This window comes from Grampus griseus, assembly GCF_964374135.1.
Source record: "Grampus griseus genome assembly, chromosome: 12".
In the NCBI taxonomy this organism is placed as follows: domain Eukaryota; kingdom Metazoa; phylum Chordata; class Mammalia; order Artiodactyla; family Delphinidae; genus Grampus; species Grampus griseus.
In genome coordinates this window covers 25,356,754-25,377,003 of record NC_139006.1, presented here as the reverse complement: position 1 = coordinate 25,377,003, position 20,250 = coordinate 25,356,754, and the positions used below count along the sequence as shown (strand labels likewise).

General features: G+C 55.5%; 2 protein-coding genes and 1 long non-coding RNA gene across 3 annotated transcripts; 1 reads left to right on the top strand and 2 right to left on the bottom strand.

Moving 5' to 3' along the window:
* Positions 1 to 5,973: 5,973 nt before the first annotated feature.
* LOC309831036 lies at positions 5,974 to 9,028 on the bottom strand. The gene is made up of 3 exons (XR_014297552.1): positions 8,865 to 9,028; positions 7,764 to 8,154; positions 5,974 to 6,471 (listed from the first exon to the last, which is right to left on the bottom strand). It is a non-coding gene; the product is annotated as an uncharacterized lncRNA (long non-coding RNA).
* Positions 9,029 to 13,014: 3,986 nt separating this feature from the next.
* On the bottom strand, positions 13,015 to 14,129 carry VPREB3 (V-set pre-B cell surrogate light chain 3; the record flags this gene model as incomplete). Its single annotated transcript, XM_082667944.1, has 2 exons — positions 13,015 to 13,331; positions 14,081 to 14,129. The coding sequence occupies 2 exons, from the start codon at positions 14,127 to 14,129 to the stop codon at positions 13,015 to 13,017; spliced, it is 366 nt and encodes a 121-aa protein (XP_082524070.1).
* A 3,811-nt stretch (positions 14,130 to 17,940) lies between these two features.
* On the top strand, positions 17,941 to 19,411 carry LOC309831012 (uncharacterized protein C22orf15; the record flags this gene model as incomplete). Its single annotated transcript, XM_082667943.1, is given in 7 exon segments — positions 17,941 to 17,965; positions 18,567 to 18,653; positions 18,745 to 18,778; positions 18,780 to 18,880; positions 19,114 to 19,188; positions 19,270 to 19,295; positions 19,298 to 19,411. Coding segments are annotated over 7 exon segments (462 nt in total).
* Between the last annotated feature and the right edge of the window lie 839 nt (positions 19,412 to 20,250).

Sequence of the window (20,250 nt, the reverse complement as noted above, 5' to 3'; positions counted from 1 at the left end):
TGAACTTATTTACAAAACAGAAACAGACTCACAGACATAGAAAACAAACTTATAGTTACCAAAGGGGAAAGGCGGGGAGAGATAAATTGGGAATTTGGGATTAAGAGGTACACACTATTATATATAAAATAGATAAACAACAAGGACCTACCGTAGAGCACAGGAAACTAAATTCAATATCTTGTAATAATCTATAATGGAAAAGAATCTGAATGAGAATCTATCTATACCTATCTATCTGAATCACTTTGCTGTACACCTGAAACGAACACAACATTATAAATCAACTATATGTTGATTAAAAAAAAAAAGAGGGTGACCCTCTCCTGGACCCTTTCTCTCTTCTCAGTCTCCACTAACTGAAGTGCTGGCCCTGACCCTAAACTCAGCCTCCTTCCCCAGCTCTACTGCATCTGACACCCAGGACGCAGCACAGGGCTGGGGCAGGTTGGATCAGGGGGCCTGGCCCTCTCAGAATTGCTGACCCTGGGCGAGAACCCCACCGTCTTTGGCCCAGGCTCTTTCTACAGATGGGAAAGGGTCCCCTGAGGATGAAGGCCTGCTCGGAACACAGGAGCTCCTGGTGGGGAGGAGGTGTCCGATCATCGGGAAGCATCTTGACACCGGTTTCCATGGAAACCAGGGTGGGTGTTTGTGGAAGAGGCTGACCCCATCAGGCTGCAGGGCAGAAGGATCACTCCGGCTGAGGTGGAGAGAAAGGCCGGGGGTGGGTGGCCAGGGAGGGGGCCGTGCAGTGAGATAAGAGGAGGGAGTGGCATTAGGGACATTGTGGGCAGGACTTGGGGGGATAGGTGTATGAGAAGGTAGAGAAGGAGGGGTCTCCAGACCCTGGTTGTGATCAGCGAGACCAGAGAAAACAACGGGCGACAGAAAGAGGCTGAAGAGCGCGGCTGACACTCAGGAAGAAGCTGCCAGCTCACGAGGCAGTGCTGGTGGAGCGGGGGACGCAGCTGCCCATGACACCTGCAGGCCACTCCCCTCCAGGGCACAGCGGGTAGAAGGGAGGATGGCGGGAGCGAGGCCCACATTGGGAATGCGGATGGGCCGCCGGCAGGAGGTAGAGGCTCCAGTTCATAAAACCCCATGAGGCCCCACCAGCCTCCAGGAGGGGAACTGGCCCCCTCACCACCTCCGACCACGTGCCCAGGACAGCTCTTCGCTCTGGGGGTGCCTGTGGTCCCGGGAGAAGACCAGTCCAGAGCCATGCAGTGCTGCTGCTCCCTCTTCCAGATGAGGCCACGTGAGGATTATGTAGGGAGCGCATTCGTTTGTGGCTCATGACCCCCTCTCAGTTCTGGGGTCCAGGAGCTGGAAGACCCAAGTGAGGGCTGGGGAGGACAGAGGTGCTCCTGTCATCTCTGCGAGAAGAGCTGGCCTGGCTGAGGGTGGCAGCACAGGGAGCAGGGATTGAAAGGTGTGGGGAGAGCCTTTCAAGCTGGTGCTCTGGACCCCAGAGGGCAGAGACCTCCCAGCGAGCAGGAGCCGAGGAAGGTGAGTGACAGAGAAAGATGCCCACCAGGGCAGATGGGGGCGGGGGGTGGGACATGGGAGGGTCTCCAGCACACGGCCCCACCGGCATCCTGGCCACTGGGAGAGCGTCTGGCCTGTGGTGCAGGAGGGATGGTCCATCTCAAGACACCCCACTCCACACTCCCCAGGCCACCTCCTGACTGGGTTTCCTGGTTATCAGATACTGAAGAGGGGGTTCCCCCAAAAGAAGGGGGTTGCCTTTCCCCACCCCCTGTAAGGTGGGTGTCAGTCGATGGCAAATACATCCAGACATGTGTGATGCTGGTGAGCATCCGCTTGGCCCCAAGAGCAGAACGACTCTGAGCAGAGAGGCCATTTGGTTTCCACCTTGGCCCGTGGTGACTGAACCCACTGTGGCCTCTAAGAAGTCCCGGCAGCAGCAGGCTGGGGCTCCAGCATCACATCTGAACTGTTCCTCCCCATGGCTGCCGGTAGATCTGACACTAAACCACTGCACCTGTGGTAAACCACTGGCCCCCGGTTCCCACCTGCAACAGGAGTGGCCAGAGTGACCATCTTCTGGAGCCTCTGCCTCTACCACGGGAGGAGTCAGGGGAGAAAGGGGAAAGTTGAGGGGACCATCCTGGGACAGACAGGTGATGGGGAGAGGGGCACAAGATCAGGGTCCCCACCTCTCTTCCACATGACTGTGTGGGTTCCCTCAGGGAGGGTGGGCCTGACGTCTAGCTCTTTGCTGCATCGCCTATTATTTCTAAGAAGTAAAGCACAATGTAGTGTTCTAAGTTATGTTGAACAAACTTTGGGATTAAGAAGAACAGAAAATCAAAGGAATATTTCACAATACTGAGAGTGTAATAATCACCTACACCTTCAGTTTTCCACACAGGTTTGCACTCCTCAGTCTTCCAAGCCCCACGGGGCTGTGAGGTAACATCATTCCTCCACATCACAGCCAAGGACACTGAAGCGAGAGGATGTGGCTGCAAGAGGGGCTCAGGACAGAGCCTGGCACTGATGAAGACCAGGAGGAGCAGGTGTGCCCAATGGCAGACCTCTAGTCTACCCAGAAGTGATGCTCTACACGTGGATAATAACTCACAGAGACGGCGGTGGGGGGGAGATGAGCATGACCTTTTTGGGTTATATGAGTTAATATATATTAAAATATTAAGATGAAGATAATTTATGCCTTACTCTAAACAATAATGTTAATAATAGAACTTATATGAGAATTACAGAAAGAATCAGAAAACAAAATCCAACAATTTGCTGTTTATAAGTTACAGATATATAGCAAAATATGTACACAAATTTTAAAAATAAAATGCCGAGCTAAATAAACTCTCATGCAAATGCAAATTCAAAAAAAGCAAGGGGCTTCCATTATGATATTTGGAAAAGAGAAGTTGAAGCTAGAAGCATTAAAAGAGGCAAAGAGGGCACTAAAAGGCACAGTTTTTCGATATGTCACTATTAAACATATATGCCCCAAACATGGTAATTACTTGATCATTTGTACCCTGCCTATTTCTTAAGAAGATAACTGCACGACTCACAAAGCAACAACATACATAAAAAAGAAACAGAAATTAAAGCAAAATAGAAATACGTAAAGAAAAAAACACACAAAATCAGACTGTGATTTGACTAGGTAAATGAGTGTTCTTACCTACTTTGGGGTCACAGAGCCCTTCCAAAATGTAGTGAGTGCTACAGACCCCCCTCCCAGAATAATTTATGCACGCACATATCCACACAGCTTTGTTCAATGCCCGGCATCCATGACCTCTGAAACCCCTGCATGCTCATGGACTCCCAGGCAGTCCTTGGACCCCAGGTTAAGAACTCTGAAGTAAAGTTAGAGAGAGTATGGATTTGAATAAAGTAACATAAAAACTGATTTAACAAATAGAACTGATGGAGTAAAAACACGTTTCTTGAGAGTACACAAATGTCTTATAAAAACTGATAATATATTCAGGCCCAGAGAAGTTCTATGGACACTTAGAAATGCTGACACCACTACGTACCATAAGAAGTAAAAGCCATAACCTCAGCAGTCATCACTGGGAAATATTAAATTAATAATAACAATAACAATAATAATAGTTGGGCCAAAGGGAAAGTCCTAAGGACAACAGCAAAAGACAACACATGTCAACATTACGGAGTGCAGAAAAAGCTCTAACTGTAAGAAAAAAATCATAGGCTAAAGTACCCCATTTACTAGAAATATTAAAAATGATTAACTGTATCTAAATAATCTTAAGAAATGTAAAGTATTAAGTCAAAAAAAAAAAAGAAAGAAAAGAGCAGAATACATGTACTTTGACAAACAATTCAATTAGTAAACAGAACCAAGAACTGGAGCTCAACACTCAACAACTAGAAGAAGGAAAAAATGTAAGACAGTACAACAAAAACAAACAACTAAACTCAAGGATGATTAAAATATTACCAAGATGATCTCTTATAACATCACACTGTTTGAGAACCTAAATAAATGAAAAGATTTAAAAATACAGGGCTTCCCTGGTGGCGCAGTGGTTGAGTGTCTGCCTGCCGATGCAGGGGACACGGGTTCGTGCCCTGGTCCAGGAAGATCCCACATGCCGCGGAGCGGCTGGGCCCGTGAACCATGGCCGCTGAGCCTGAGTGTCCGGAGCCTGTGTTCCGCAACGGGAGAGGCCACAACAGTGAGAGGCCCGTGTACCGCAAAAAATAAAAATAAACAAAATTAAAAAATAAAAATACATAAGAAATCAGTGAAAGAATTTGAACTGAAAGAACAAGGTTCTGCTCACACTTCCTACAAAGAAAGTACCTGCCTGGTCTGACCATGGTTTTGTGAGAGTCTGTCAACCCTTCAGAAAGGGAGTCTTAATCTCCATGTTACATAGTCAAAAGGAAGAAAGGGGAATGTGGGGGAGGAAGAGAAAAAGTGCATATTCAAAAATGTGAGAACAGCATAAATGAGCTGAGAAGCTGGGCGTGAGTGGGGTGCATCTGGGCGTGGTGGGAACACCGAGACGCTTGCTCGCGCGGGTAACCCAGGCTGGCTAAAATGGGGGTTTACGTGCAGAAGACCCCTGAAGGTTGGTTTTAAGGAGAGTGGTGACATGTGCAAAGTGATGCCTGAAAAAAAAAATTTGGCTGGTGCACAGTGTGCAGGGACAGACATCAAAGGTAGGAAGCAGACAACTGGCAAGGCTGAGGCCGAATGCGGGGACAGCAGGGGGTGAGGAGGTAGATCTTGGGGGGATAATGTCCCACCTGCACTGAGCAGGGGTGTCAGTACTCTCACTGGTGACCGAAGACCATCCGTGCAGGCTGCCTGCAGACAGTGCCTGGCACTGCCCGGTCGGGCTGGTCCACCTGCTCATGCAGAGGCTCTGCTGGGGCCTGGAGAGCTGGTTCAATGCTCCACAGACTCACACAGCAGAGAGGAGCTGGACAGAGCCGATCTTCCCAGCCCAACAGACCTGTCGTTTTACCATCTCTGGCCTACCAAGTTCCACTTAAGAAGTAACCACTATGGCTTTCCCATTTTCATTCATCTAAACTATACACAGCTGCCCAGCTGAGCTTCTCATAAGCTGAAATAACTAGTGTGACCACGATGGGTTCGTGGGATTTCAGCCAGAGACTCAGAAAGCTTCAAAATAGCTCTGACTGCGAACTCCCCACACTAGCTCTGAGGAGCCCGGGGAGCCAGAACTAAAGATCCTCGTGGACACACAAAGGCCTGGGACAAACGCTTACCAACCAGCCAGACACGGCACTGCCTGAGCCCATCCCTGGGGTGGTGGGCAGAGATCTGAGACAGGATGGCCACCTTCAAGCTCTGCTCTGGACGATGCCATCTGGGAGATGCTGGGGCTGCCTGGGAGCCAGCATGGGCTCACAGCCTGCTATGCAGGGGAAACTTCTAATCACCTGGGGAGCTTTAAAAACATGCCACTGTCGGAGCCCCACCTCTGGGGATGCCCAACTGAACTGGTCAGGGCAGGACGCAGACAATGGTCCCCATTAAACAACCCCCAGTGGGGAGGACAGAGAGAAGGACAGGACGCAGACACACTGCCGCTGCGGGGATGGCGTGCAGGAAGTGTCCTGCCCAGGGCGCCGTGCCCAGGGCGCCGCACCCAGGACACAAGCTGGAGGGAGGGAGGGAGGGAAAGCCTGGCTGAAGGGGGGGGCCCTGCCATGTCGGGAACCAGACAGGGATGCACCTCCCCTGCAGGTGGGGCAGCGGTCACTGTGGGTCTCCATCCTCAATCGCCAGCCGACAAAGCACGTTCATGCGTGGTCCCACTCTGAACAGGAGCCTTGCGCCAGCCCTTAGGGGAATGTGGCCAGTCCCAAGATGCCCACCTCACGGAAGGGGTCACCAAGGTGAGGGAGGGGCCAGAACTGGAACTTGAACCCAGACCTGACCGAATCACCTTCTATCCCCTTGCACCGGAGGGTGGAGGGGAGGCTGCAAAGCACCGACCAGAGACGGGCCCCGATGATGTCCAAGGCACACTGTGGTTGGGGCCCTAGGTCTGGTGGAGGGTTACCCCCGGGTGGGCAGTGAGCCTTTGCCCGGGCTGAGCCAGAGCCAGGCTGCACCTTCCGCCGGCCTCCAGGACCACGCCTCCACCTCCTGGAAGAGCTGCCGGACAGAACCGCCCTCAGCTAACCCACGTCAAGGGCTGAGAGAGCACAAGGGGGCCTTACCCCCACACCCAAGATGCGTCCTCCAGACCCTCCCTCTGCTCTGTCACCTGAGCTGGCCGTCCCCACCAGTGCCCGAGGTGGGCTGCTGACGCGTCTACTTTGGATCCATTTTCCTTCAGTTGATTGGACCGCGAACACGGTTACTTCTTCTAAAAGTGCCTGATGTTAGAGCTCATCTGACATTTTCATGGGTTTAACTCCACTTTCTCCCTCTGACGTTTATTCTTCTTCTGGATTCTGGAAAAAGCGAATAGAGGGCAAAACTAAACCCCATTGGGTCACAGGTGAGCACGAGACAACTGAGAGCCAGCTCTGCCCTGGTGCCCCGGCCCTTGGCCTCCCTCCCCACCCTACCCAGTCCCCCTGCTGGGCCAGGGCCGCAGACGGGGGGCCGGACCCTGCCACCAGGGTGGGCGGGCATTTCCAGGAGGCACTGGTCTGGGGAGGCGGGCAGGCCTCACAGATGAGCGGGGGGCCAGGCTCCAGCTGGCAGAGGCACGGGCCGTGGCACCAGCCCCTCCTCTAGAGCTTGTCCCCCGCATGGACCTTCTGGTGGCGGATGAGGTGCGAGCTGCCCCGGAAGGCCTTGCCGCAGCGGTTGCACTCGTAGGGCCTCTCCCGCGTGTGGGTCTTGTAGTGCTCGATGAGGGCCGAGCGGTGCCGGAAGGCCTTGCCGCACTCATTACACACGTAGGGCTTCCGGCCCGTGTGGATGCGCTGGTGCTGGATGAGGGCCGAGCTATGGCAGAAGGCCTTGCCGCACTGGCCACACTCATAGGGCTTTTCGCCGGTGTGGATGCGCTGGTGCTCGATGAGCGAGGAGCTCTGGCTGAAGGCCTTGCCGCACTTGTGGCACTTGTAAGGCTTCTCGCCCGTGTGCGTCTTGCGGTGCTCGATGAGGTTGGAGCTCTGGCTGAAGGCCTTCCCACACTCCTCGCATGCATATGGCTTCTTGCCTGTGTGGATCCTCTGGTGCCGGATGAGGTGGGACCGGTGGCAGAAGGCCTTCCCACAGAGCTCGCACTCGTGCGGTTTCTTCAGCGTGTGGATCTTCCGGTGCTGGCTCAGGCCCGAACTCTGGTTGAAGGATTTCCCGCACTCCTTACATTGATAGGGCTTCTCCCCGGTGTGGATGCGCTCGTGCTTCCGGAGGCTCGAGCTCCGACTGAAGTCCTTGCCGCACTCCCTGCACGCGTACGGCCTCTTCCCGGTGTGGGTCTTCTGGTGTTGCGCGAGTGCAGAGCTCTGGCGGAAGGCCTTGCCGCACTCCCTGCACTCGTAGGGCTTCTCCCCCGTGTGGATGGCCTGGTGCCGCAGCAGGTGCGAGCTCTGGCTGAAGGCCTTGCCGCACTCACAGCACTCGTAGGGCTTCTCCCCCGTGTGGATCACCAGGTGCCTGAGCAGGTGTGAGCTCTGGCTGAAGGCCTTGCCGCACTCGCGACACGCGTAGGGCTTGGCTGGCTGTGCAGTCCTGTGAGGCCCCTCGGGTCCCGAGTCCCCCCTGCCCGCCGTCTCCCCATCGGGCTTACCAGACGCTTCCTCGCTGTGGGTTATCTGGCACATACTCAGGTCTGATTTCTGGAGGAAGGTTGGGCTGGACGGCTCATCGTCCTGGGGTCTGTCTCCTGGGGGGATGCTCTGATGCTGGATGGGGCTTGAGCACAGACTGATATTCCCCTCATAATCGTCCTGCTCCCCCAGAGGGATCTCCTTGTAGATGACAGCCATCTGTGCTAAACCCCTTTCCTGAAGAAAAGGGTCCCCCGGGTCCTCCTCCGGGAAAAGGTTTGTCTGCATCTCCAACCCATCCTCAAACACGAAGGCCTCACCCAGCTTGGCTGCCGGGGGAATATCCATTGTGGGTCCGGGCTCACCCCTAGTGACTGTTTCTCTTTGGGACACACTTACTGCTCTCAGATTCTGAAAAGAAAACAAGAGACACTGTCAAGTCAGCAAGTCAAGCACCTAGTAGGTGCCAGAGTCTAAGGCAGATATAACCAAAGACACAATCTTGCCCTTGAGATGGTCCTTACTGAGTTAAGAGACAAGTCTGACTTACCAGAAACAACTGCAAGGAAGACAGACAGACAGACAATGACACACTGTGGTGTCCAGACTCTAAAGGCTCAGGGTGTCCAGAAAGGTGGGCAAGGACAGGAAGTGGAGACATTCTGAAAAAGGGGCAAGACTCCAGCTACCAGAGGAGGTTGGGGCTGGGGTCTTGTTGGGAAAGAGAGAGCACACTCCTACGGTCGGTCGGCTGCAGGCCTCCAGCCCAGAGCCCCAGCCAGAGCCCTGGGAGTCAGCCCTTCTCATTCCCGCCGGCACACCCCGTCCTGTCCACTTCCCGTTTTTACTGAAGGGGTCTCTCCCTCTCTCCTCGCTGCCACTGGGCAGCTCAGGCCTCCGTGTGACTCACCTCCCCGCTGGCTGCCTACCTCCAGCTTCCCCCCTCCCCCCAGCCCGTTCTCTACGTGGATGCCAAGGTCAAACGCCCAAAACACAGTCCTGATCGTGGCATCCCCCTTCTCAGGAGCTTGCAGCAGCCCAAGTCCTCCACACCCGGCCATGTGGCCCTGTCACCTGCTTCTCCTTCCACACATCCCCAAACTTCCAGCTCCACCACTCACACATGCTGCTGTTTCTTCCTCCTGACTGGTCCCCACTCTTCTCACATGGCCACTTGCTCATCCTTCCAGACTCAGTTCAAATGTCCCCTCTTCCCTGCACCCTCAGACTCTGACAATCTTGGGCACGTGGCCTTGGTGACCGTGGAGCACGGGGCATATGTCCATCACAGCACTCACCACCTGGAAGGCAAATGTCATGGCAGGACTTTCCCCACCACCGCCTGCGAGCTCCCCAAGGGCAAATCCGGGGCTCCGCCATATTGGAATCCCCAGCTCCCAGCACAGCCACTCAATCATTACACACACATTTATTGAATAAATAAATGATTGAATGGAGGAAAAGTTATTTGTGTTTGTGTTAGAACTGCTTACCACACTTTTTTTTTTAAAGGATTTTTTTTTAATTTTTATTTATGTATTTATTTATTATTTTTGGCTGTGTTGGGTCTTCATTTCTGTGTGAGGGCTTTCTCTAGTTGCGGCGAGTGGGGGCCACTCTTCATTGCGGTGCGCAGGTCTCTCACTGTCGCGGCCTCTCTTGTTGCAGAGCACAGGCTCCAGACGCGCAGGCTCAGTAGTTGTGGCTCACGGGCCTAGTTGCTCCGCGGCATGTGGGATTTTCCCAGACCAGGGCTCGAACCCGTGTCCCCTGCATCGGCAGGCAGATTCTCAACCACTGCGCCACCAGGGAAGCCCCACACTTTTATTTTATTTTGCCAAAAGTACTCTTTATTCAAATAAGTCAATTACCTGGGAGATATGAATAAATGAAACACACAAAAGCAGAGCTGCTCCGGTCGAAGGGGGTATTTTCAGAGGGACAAGGAAGGAGGCTAGAACACCCCACTCAGCCCCCCAACCCACTGTGGGGGCCCAGAGGGAGCCCCGCAGGACCCCATCCACAAACTGCTATGCAACCTCCAGGGAAACTCTTCAGGTACCATAATGATGACAACTCGAGTTTATTGAGCAACTACTGTGTGCAAGGCACAGCTAGACCTTTTACAAGCATATCTCATGTACTCCTCAGGACTCCATACAAAGGTACTATCATCCTTACACTGAAGGCAGAGAGGAACTGCCTCAAAAAGACATACTAAATTAATCAGAATAGTCATGATGGAAATCATTCCTATTTAGAATTTTTTTTTAATGAATTTTCAGCCAGTAGAAAGGCCAGGTGTGAAAAAAAGCACAGAACTGCAATATCCTCAAGAAGCCTGTGTCGGACTGCCCTGGTGGTGCAGTGGTTGAGAATCCACCTGCCAATGCAGGGGTCGTAGGTTCAAGCCCTGGTCCGGGAAGATCCCACATGCCGCGGAGCAACTAAGCCCGTGTGCCACAACTACTGAAGCCCCCACGCCACAACTACTGAAGCGCGCGTGCCTAGAGCCCGTGCTCCGCAACAAAAGAAGCCACCGCAATGAGAGGTCAGTGCACCTCAACGAAGAGTAGCCCCCACTCGCGGCAACTAGAGAAAGCCCGTGCACAGCAACAAAGACCCAATGCAGCCATAAATAAATAAATAAATAAATTTTTTTTTTTAAAAAAAAAGCCTGTGATCACTCCCACTCCTCTTCACAACCACAGTCTCCACTCCCCCCCGCCTCACCCGACCTCCTCAAACCTCACGTCCCATTTTCACCCTGGTCCACCCCTTCCCCATCTAGCTTAGACTACAGTGGGTCTAACTATGGGCATCACTTCAACCAGCTCGCTGACCAGCATCACATTCCTCACCTCCCTGCCCTGCCACTAACTACCCACCTCCTCTGCCAGCTCCTCCTAAGATGCTGAATGTTGCCAAGGAAAATCATACGACTGTGTCTGGCACGGAGACAAACTTCAAGTTTCCAGTTTCAGCTGGGACTTCAGCTCCAGCATCTAATGACCTCCTTACAGCCAAGCCCTCTCTTCTGGGTCCTCACTTCCTCTCCCCTCTGGAAGGCCTCCCCAAGACATCCCTCTCAAAACCCTTCATTTCAGAGACTGCAAATTGGCACTCTGGGGATCCTGCCACAGACACATTGTGTTTGACTCTCAAAGAGTCAGGCTTTTCCTTTTTGTTTGACTTAGCTGCCAATATTTAAAACTCAGTAGGTTTTCTCATGAAAAACTGGACGATGTGACAATACGAGCCCACCCTTCACTAACCCACGTTGCTGGCCAACCTACCCCACTCCCACGCCCCACTTCATCCCCTTGGTTTCTTTTCCCCCCCAAATTTTCATGCCCTCTGACCCCTCTTTCTCTGTATCTGGATATTGTGCCTCCACCCACCTGCTAAATCCTGGTGTTTCCGAGGTTCCCTCCTCGGGGGTTTTCCATTCCCACTATGTACCAGCTACACGCTGAAGTCTCCACTGTGTTGAAAAAGTTAGCGATACTTTATCTGTGACCAACGATGTTTTAAATATTTTGGGACCGAAAATCCAAAGGTCTGGAACCCCACACTTCCCACCTCTCTCTGGCCTTCCCCGGCTCCTCCTGCCTCCGTCACTCCATCCTCCTGAGACCCCCAGGGCCTGGGCACCCGGCCGACCCTCGGGCCAGTCAGGGCCTCCTGGCTGGAGGCCAGCGAGCGGCCGCGGACCCGCACCTGCTTCCACGGACGGGGGCCGCCCCCACCTACGCCACCGGAGGGAGAGGTGGCCACACTGGCTGCCGCGGAGCCACTCACCTAGGCCGGGGCGGGGCCGCTCACCTGAGCGGGGGCGGGGCCGCGGGCGAGCAGGGCGGGGCCGCACCTGAGCTGCTCCTGCCCGCGGCCGTGGCCTCGCTCGGCTGCGGCTGCTGACGCGGAGCCCGCGGCTGCCCGAGCGCCCGAGCCCCGCCCCCTCCCCGGCACTTCCGGGACCGCTCTAGGCCGCGCGGAGGCCAGTGTCTCGCTGGTCCCGCCGCGCAGTACGTGTCTCCGCCTGGACGCCGGGATCCGGGTCGCAGGACTGGGGTCGGGAGGGGTCGTCCAGTCGACTCAGGGCTCCGGGCCGTCCCCGAGCGCGTCCCGGCTGGGCGGGCGTTGGCGGGAGCGCAGAGGAGGAAACTGAGGCCGGGAGGGGCGGCCGGCTCCTGGGCACCTGTCCTGGGGGTGGGGCCGGCCAGAGGCCTTGAGGCGGCTGTGTCGCCGGGAGAAGGGCAGGTGCGCTCAGGGTTGCGGAGCCCGTTACCCCGCGCAGGCCCGGGGTCCTGCTGCAATTCCCCCTCCCTTCCTGGGGCGCTCTGGTCCTGCTTGCTCACCTCGTCCCCGCAGAGACAAATGAGGAGAGCCCGGAGAGGGCCCAGGAGATGGCTGGGAGCCTAGGCGGGACCCTCTGTGGACCCCACCTCTGCATCTGAGGGATGGCCTCCGTTCAGGTGGCGCCTCTTAGGGGAACCGGGAGGGAAGCGGGGTGTGTTCTTCAGCCCCCGACCCCCCTCCCAGAGCTCACTTCTGCTTCTGGTGGCAAGACTTGCCCCTCTACCCAAGGATGGCTGCTGCCCATTCTCCCCCTGCCATCTGCCCACCTGTCTTCAGCACCTTCCGTCCTGGCCCTCAGGTGCCTCCTAGCCCCATCCAGGAGTAGGCAGGGGCTCCTAGGGACCCAGTCCACTGACCCTGTGTGTGTTGGACCACAACCAGCCATGCAGAGCTGGGACCAGCAAGGGCTGGTTATTTTTTCTCTCACTCCAGCTCCTCCAGTCACAGGAAGGCAAGAGCCACCATTCTGAGCCCCCTGGGGGCTGGTAGGGAGGTGGGGCCCCACCCAAGGGTCTCAGGTGCTTCCCCTTCTGCAAAAATCCCCAGAATCCCTACCCCCACACTCCCAGACCAACCACAGTCACTTTTTCTTTTTATTTTTTTTATTGAGCTTTTTTTTTTTTTTAACATCTTTATTGGGGTATAATTGCTTTACAATGGTGTGTTAGTTTCTGCTTTATAACGAAGTGAATCAGTTATACATATACATATGTTCCCATATCTCTTCCCTCTTGCATCTCACAGTCACTTTTTCAGCCAGGATCTCATGGCCCTCAGAATAGTTACTGTTGACATGTTGATTATTAACCCATTTTACAAAGGAGGAAAATCAAGGCTCAGAGAAAGGGAGGGTCCCAAGGTCAGGAGCATAAGTGGGAGGCAGACAGAAGGCACTCATCCCACACCCCACCCCTAGAGTATGTAGCCCACGGAGCAGTAATAATCCGCAGCGTCTTCAGGCTGCACGGGGCTGATGGTCAGGATGCAGGCATTATGGGCTGCATCCGTGGCTGCCGAGAAGCGGTCAGGGATGTCAGGGGGGCGGTGGTTGTCCTCCTCTGAGCGGTAGTGGAGGAGCAAGCGGGGGGCGCTGCCTGCCCGCTGCTGATACCAAGACACGCCGTAGTCCCCGACCGTGGCATAGCGGGGGCTGAGCATGCAGGAGAGTTGGGCCACTTGGCCTGGGAAGACCAGCAGTGTGTCCGGCTGGGTGAGGGTTGGCTGGGAGGCTGAGAGAGACAGACACACTCAGGTCTTGCCTGGGCCCCTTCCTTCCTGCCCCTGCCCCACAAAGTCTTGGTCAGACTCCCAGGAGAATCCTCTCCCAAAAGCTCACAGCCCGGTGCCATGGGATCGTCACTGGGTGGGGCACAGAGCTGGCGAACCCTAAGCCCCCATTAGTGTCATGTTCCCAAGGAGCCATGTTCAGCTAAGGATCTAGAGTTCAGAGGGTGTGCTGGTGGTCTCTGGGCTGCCCACCCTCGTCCCTTGCCCTTCAGACCCCTATCACTTTGGTCACACTGGCTTGTCCAAACCCTGGCTACAGACTGATGACCCCCCAAGAAGCCTCCTGAGCTGTTACTACCCATTGGCTCAGCCTCCGGCCACTGGCTGCTGAAGAACCTTCTCAGGGTTAGCTTGTCCCTGAGGCCCTGTGGGGTAGGAACCAGCCCACACCAGCTTCCCCTCTGAAAAACTCAAAAGGTGATGAGTCTCTGAGACCCCCAAGAGTCAGAGTCCAAAGGGACCCTAGCAATCTGGTCATTCACAAATGGGGAAACTGAGGCCCACATAGAGAAGTGACTTGCCTCAAGTCTGGGGCAGGGCCACCTGTGGCCGGTTCTCCTCTCCACCTCAAGGACCCTTCCAAAACCTTCCCCACTGACCACATGGATTTGCTTCCTTACAGGGGGCTTCCGGAGCCAGTGTGCTGTTTCCCACTCCACCCCTGGGTGAGCAAGGCCCAGGGAGGGCTCACCTGCTAGGAGGACCCCAGTCAGAAGGAGAGCCAGATGCTGACAGGCCATGGCCAGAGGCAGGGAGGCAGGTGGGAGTCGCTTGTTGGGCTTGCGCTGGGCGTGCTCCAGGTGCTTCAGGGCACACTGGGGAGGCTGCTGGACCACGACAGGGCATGCAAATCAGCCCACTGACACGGTGGGAGGGTGGTGCTGGGGCCCAGCAGCCAGACCTTATCTTCCCAAACGTCAGCATCCCAGCCGCACAGGGCCTTCTTGAGAACAGAAGCCCGGAAATCCACATGTGCAGTTAGAGCAGGTGGCTGCTCTTCACTGAGGTATAACTCATACGGTCAAGTGCACAAATCTTACATGTATGGCTCAATGATTTTATATATATATATCCCTGCAGCCTCTACCCAGACCAAGATTTAGAACATTTCCATCACCCCAGAAGGCTCCCTCATTCGCCTCCCCTGCCAGTAACACCCTCTTAGCCCCCAACAGTAACCAAGTGGGACTCTGTGGTTAATCAGTTTTGCTGTAGAACGTCAGCTATAAATGGAGTGATAGTGTGTCCTCTTTTGTTTCTGCTTCTTTTGTTAAACATTATGAGTCATCCGTGTGTGCAGCAATGTTTAATTCGTTGTCACAGCTGTGTGTAAGCCACTGTGTGGATAGCCACAGTTAGTTTATCCATCTCCTGTTACTAGCCATTCGGGTGCTTTCATCTTTGGCTATTTCAAGGAGAACTGCTGCGAGCATTCCTGCCTGTGTCGTTGGTGCACCTGAGCTCTGGTTTCTGCTGGACAGACACCCAGGACAGGGAACGTTTCCGTTTAGTGTTGTGTTTTTTTTGGCCGCATCGCACCACGCAGCATGCGGGATCTTAGTTCCCCAACCAGGGATCGAACCCGTGCTCCCTGCAGTGGAAGCACAGAGTCCTAACCACTGGACCACCAGGGAAGTTCCCTTTCTGTTTAGTTTTAGTAGATACCACCAGGGTTCCCGACATGGTTGTGCCTATCTGCACTCCTGTTGTGGGCAAGAGAGTTTGCCAAACCGAGGGGAGCTGACTTTGGTTGGGATTCAACCCGCGTTGGGATTCAAACCTGAATCCCAGATCCTCCTCCTCTTGACTGCACAACTTCAGCCAAGTTCCCCTCTCTGTGCCTCAGTTTCCTCATCTGGAAACAAAAGACGAGCATTGTGCCAGTCCAAGTGTTGTGAAGATGCAAAGATAGGACTTTGTGGGAGTTCCTTGGTTGCCTAGTGGTTAGGATTCTGGGCTTTCATTGCGTGGCCTGGGTTCAACCCCTGGTAAGGGAACTGAGATCCCACAAGCTGCATGTTGCAGCCAGAAAAAAAAAAGAAAAACAAAAACAAAAACATAGATAGGACTTTGTGTGTATTAATCATGCCTTTTATATTCTCTATCCTGATGCTTTGACATCTGGGGCCTTGCTGACCTTGGAGGGACAGGCCTTCCCAGGGTCAGCCAGTTCCTAGAGACAGTAACACTTTTTAAATGCAAACCAACCATTCCTGAGTCCACACTCCCCTGACCACCTCCCCTACGGGGCTCTCTCATTGGGCCACTGCCCTCCTGCCCTGTCACCCAGGACAAGTAAGTACCAGACAACCAGGGACAGTTCCTGTGCCCCAGATCATGAAGTTATTCCAAACAGCCAACCCTGAGCCTGCTCACCCCACCTCACTGTTCCTTCCCTCAGAAACCACGATAGAGGCTCCCGCCCAGAGTTCCCCCTCTCTCTCTGCCTCCTGACCAGCCCTGGTGCTTTCCCATGTGGCCTCCCGCACCATGGGGTGTCATGCCTCCTCCACTTGGGAACTGTAACAAACCAGCTTCTCAGTGGCAATCATCTCCTGATCTGCTGGCCTTACCAAATACCTAAAAAATAATAAAACAAGTTAAAGCAGTGTGCTCTCATTACTTTGTAGCCTTGAGAGCTCGCTTGGGGAAGGTTACAAAGCTCCCACTGTGGGTCCCACTCCAGTCCTAACACCTCCTTAGAGCACCTCCATGACACTCAAGACAAAAGATCCCTCCACAGTGGCACTAAAGACAAACCCCTCGGAAAAGAGGGGTGGTCATTGGAGCTGAGAGTCCAGGCTGGGAGTTCCATTCCTTCCAGAATCTGGCTGCAGCCACTCCTGGGCTGTGTTCTGCAGGACACGGGTCCCCAGATTTTGGAAGAAAGTGCCCTGCCTGTAAGTTTGGGAAACGCTGCCCCAGGGCTTTCCCCAGTGCTGCCTCTGAGCGCCTGCTGCAGGCTGAGCACCCAGGTAGCACTCAAAAGGGTTAATTGCGTTCCGTCCTCACGCTAACTTGCCCGTGGTGCTGTGAGCGGTGCGAGTGGTGCCGTGAGCGGTGCCTCTCACTGCTTTACAGGTGTGAGCACTGAGGCAAGTCCTGTCCAGAGGCAGAGTGATGCTGATGAGCTGCGGGGAGGATCTGGGCCTCCTCCTGCCTCCTGCCTTGAGCTCTGCCTGCAGAGGGTGGATGAATAGTGTAATCACCGGGGAGCAGTGGCAGGGCAGCTAAGAAGGAGGTATCCTGACCCGCCATGAGTCCAGAGGCCCAACCACAACCAGACGGAAAGAGGGGCAATGCAAACGCTGCCCACGCTGGAAAACAATGGCAGTTTCTTACAAAGTTAAACATACTCTCCCCAGAGGACACAGCAATCCCTCTTGCTGAGGTTTACAGTAAAGAAATGGAAACGTCTCTTCACCCAGAGACCTGCTGGTGAGTGTCTGTACTGGCTTTACTCATAATCACCCAAAACGGGAAACAATCCAAACAGCAGCAGGTGAGTGGATCCACAGACCGCGGCACCTCCAGGCAGTGGGACCCTCCCGGGTGATGAAAGGAAGGACCCATTGACACCGGTTGACTACCCCGTGAATCCTGCACGCATGGAGCTAGGTGAAAGCAGCCGCACCTGAAAGGCTCCGCACTGTCTGCTGCTTCCCTCTCTGGGACGCGACAGTCTGGAAGAGGTGGGGGCAGGGAACACTGCAGCGCTTGCCAGGGGCTGGGGTGACCACAAAGGGGCATGAAGGAGTTTGGGAGAGTGATGGAAATGTTGTGTATTCAGACTGGTGGTGGTTCTGTGAGACTTGTCACAACTGGAAAACACTCAAAAGTGTTTTGTTCACTCAAAAGTGAATTTTACTGTCTGTAAACCATAACTCAATAAACTTGACTAAGAAAGGAAAGAAACAAGGACAGAAGAGAGGGAGGCTGGGAGTGAGCCCAGGGCAGGGGGCCTTGAGTTGATAGGGAGCCTGTGAGGTTGGTGAGGATCCCGCTTCTGCTACAGCCACGCCAGCACCCCACCCCTAGGAATCTCCCCTGCTTTCAGCCTGGAAGCTCTGTCTCTACTGGTGAGGGGATGTGGTCTCTGGACATCCCTGGGCGCTGAGGCTCCAGCCCCCACTAGAGCCCTGCGTCAGGGAATGTCCGGACCCTCCCCAGAGCCCGTTACCGGGATACTGGGGGGAAGGCATTTCCTGCCTAGACCTCTTGGCAGCTCCCACTCCCATGGAGACCAGCTTGGAAGCTGGGAGGACCTGAGTCTTCTCTGTACTCTGATCTAGCTAGCGGGAGGAAGAGGAGGCCAAGTCTCCTGGACTAGCTGCAAGGACCCCCTGGGCTGGTGGAGCCCAGCCCCAAGGGCAGCTGAGCGGGGAGCTGCACTTGGACCCACCCACCCACCCATCACTCCCCCATCCCCGACACACACATCTCCCGCAGGGCGCCACATGGGGTAGATCTCAGCCCCAGCTCCTTCCTTAGTCAGGAAGTTGGGGGTTGGGGGATCAAAGCCCCCACATCTGTCTCCTCCCTCCTGCAGCCATGTTTATCACGGTGATGTCTGGAGGTAAGGGGGGTCCCCTGTCCCGGAAGACTGGTGGGGGTACATTCCCTCTGCCTTGAGGGAGAGTGGGGAGGCGGCGTGGGGAAGGGGTACACATGGGAAGGGATGGGAGCGTCCGCGGAGAGTCCCTTGAGGGGAAACCCCGGCTGGGTCCTGGGAAATGCATGTGGGCTCCTCTAGGAGCGCACGGGCCACGCAGCCACCAAGCCGCTGCCGTGGAGCAAATGCTCAAACTGCTCCATCCCTTAGCTGGTCAGTGGTCCTCCAGCTTCAGGGGGCATGAGGCACCTAAAGCTCTAGCCCCAGCTGCAGATTCCTGACCTTCTGGTGGAGGCGGGGCTGGTGCGGGGTAGGGGGTGAGGGGCTGTCAGGTGCCGGAGGTGGGGCTGAAGTGGGAGGGGAGGGTCGCGTGAGAAAGACAGAAGTTGTGCACCCCGGTCACCGACATCTTGGGAGATGGAAGGGGGTACGTTCCTAATCTCATAGCCCCTAATCTCATAGCCCCATTCCCTGCTCTGTAGGGAAGAGACGGGAGGGAGGCAGAGGGTCCCAGTTTGGGGGGAGTAGAAGGTGCCATTCGTTCACCTCTGCTCTTCTCCCACAGCTGGCTGCTGGGAGCTGGTGAACCCCTGGTGCAGCCTGGTGCTCCTCATCACCCACCTGAGGCAGAGGGGGCAGGTGCCCCCAGATGGTGAGGGGGCAGGGAGGGGTGCTGGGAGAACCTCTGAGGGCCCCCAGGTAGGGATTCCAGCCCTGCCCTGCCTCCCTCTCTGCTCCCCCAGTGACCATAGCCCTCCTGGCTGAGGATGGGCACCTGGAACCTGGCTGAGGGACTGGAGGAGGGGCCTTCCCTGGCGCCCTCCATGGGCAGCCCCCTGCTGCAGGAGCGTGGGATCTATGTCCTAGTGCAGATCATCAGTAAGTGGGGCCCCAGATTCCCCCTGTGCAGCTATGCTGGAATATAAGATGGGGAAGAGCAGCCACAGACCACCCAAGCCCTGCCGAGCCCCTGCTTTGGCCAGGACCTAGCCCTGAACTTCCCATCCAATGCCCTGTCCTGACCCCATTGTGGGCCAGCAAACAGGTCCAGAGTGAGAGGTGGGGGTGTGGACCACCAGGCCAGCCAGGAATCAGCCTTCTTCCCTCCGCAGAGGGTGAGGGCGGGGCCCCCACCTGCTATGAGTCCCTCCTGGAGAACCTGGATGAGCGGTGTCCAGAGCTGGCAGGTGAGTGTCACAGGAGAGCCCCAGGGGGAGGATGTGCCTTCCCACCAGTCCCCCACAGGCAGGGCTTCTGGGGCCTTCCAGAGGAGCTGTGCTGGCTGTCGGGCCTTCCCCTCCCCCGGGCGATGGCTGGAGAAGGCGTGCCGGCACTCTGCGTGGCCACCAGGAGCAAGGCCCTCCTTCACAGCCCCGAAGGGTGGGCTTCCTGCTGCCTGGGACCCACTAGCTGGGGCCGAGAGCCAGGTAAGGAGGAGACATGGATCCCTGGGGGGATGCTCATACCCAGATATGGGACCCCTTCCCAGGGGACAGATGTGTGTGCTGAGAGGTGGACCCCAATGCCAACCCCCTCAGAGACACACATACACCCACACGATGGAAGACACTATATCCAGCGACAGGTCCCCACCATCCCGCTGGAGGCTAAATGCCTGCACAAGGGCGGGGAGATGTGGAATAGGGCCTGGCACACCGTAGGTGCTCAGTGCAGAGCTGCTGAATGAACTCAGTGAAGGCAGCAGCACAGAGTGTGTGATGGCGTCTGAAGGGCCAGCACCTCTGTTCCGGCAGGCCCCATGACCTGGCACATCACGGCCAAGAGGCCGAGCTGGACTCAGATCCAAGGGGGTTGGCCGTGACCTCTGCCTGGTGTGATCAGGTGCAAAGGCCCAGCAGTATTCCTCTTGCAGAATCTGAAATTTCTGGGAAATTGCAAGGTCACTGACAGAACATGAGGCCGCCGCGGGGCCCCTAAGGTGTGGGTGCGGAGAAAGGGATCCAGAGGCAGAGATGAGAAGGGTGGAGGGGCAGGGGTCCCTGAGAGGAGACAGCACGCTCCTCCAGGGATTCCAGCCCCAGGAGTCAGACGCCCTTGAGGCTTATGGTCACCTGCTAATGCCTCACCACCCAGTCTGGACTGCCCGAGGCTGTCAGATTACACAGGATTACAAGGTCACCCTCCCCACCCAGGACACCAGCTGAAGGTGAAGCATCCCACTCCACAGTGGGACATCCATTCATCCTCCCCCACCCGCAGAAAGTCCAATGAGAGTGGACACAGCAGGC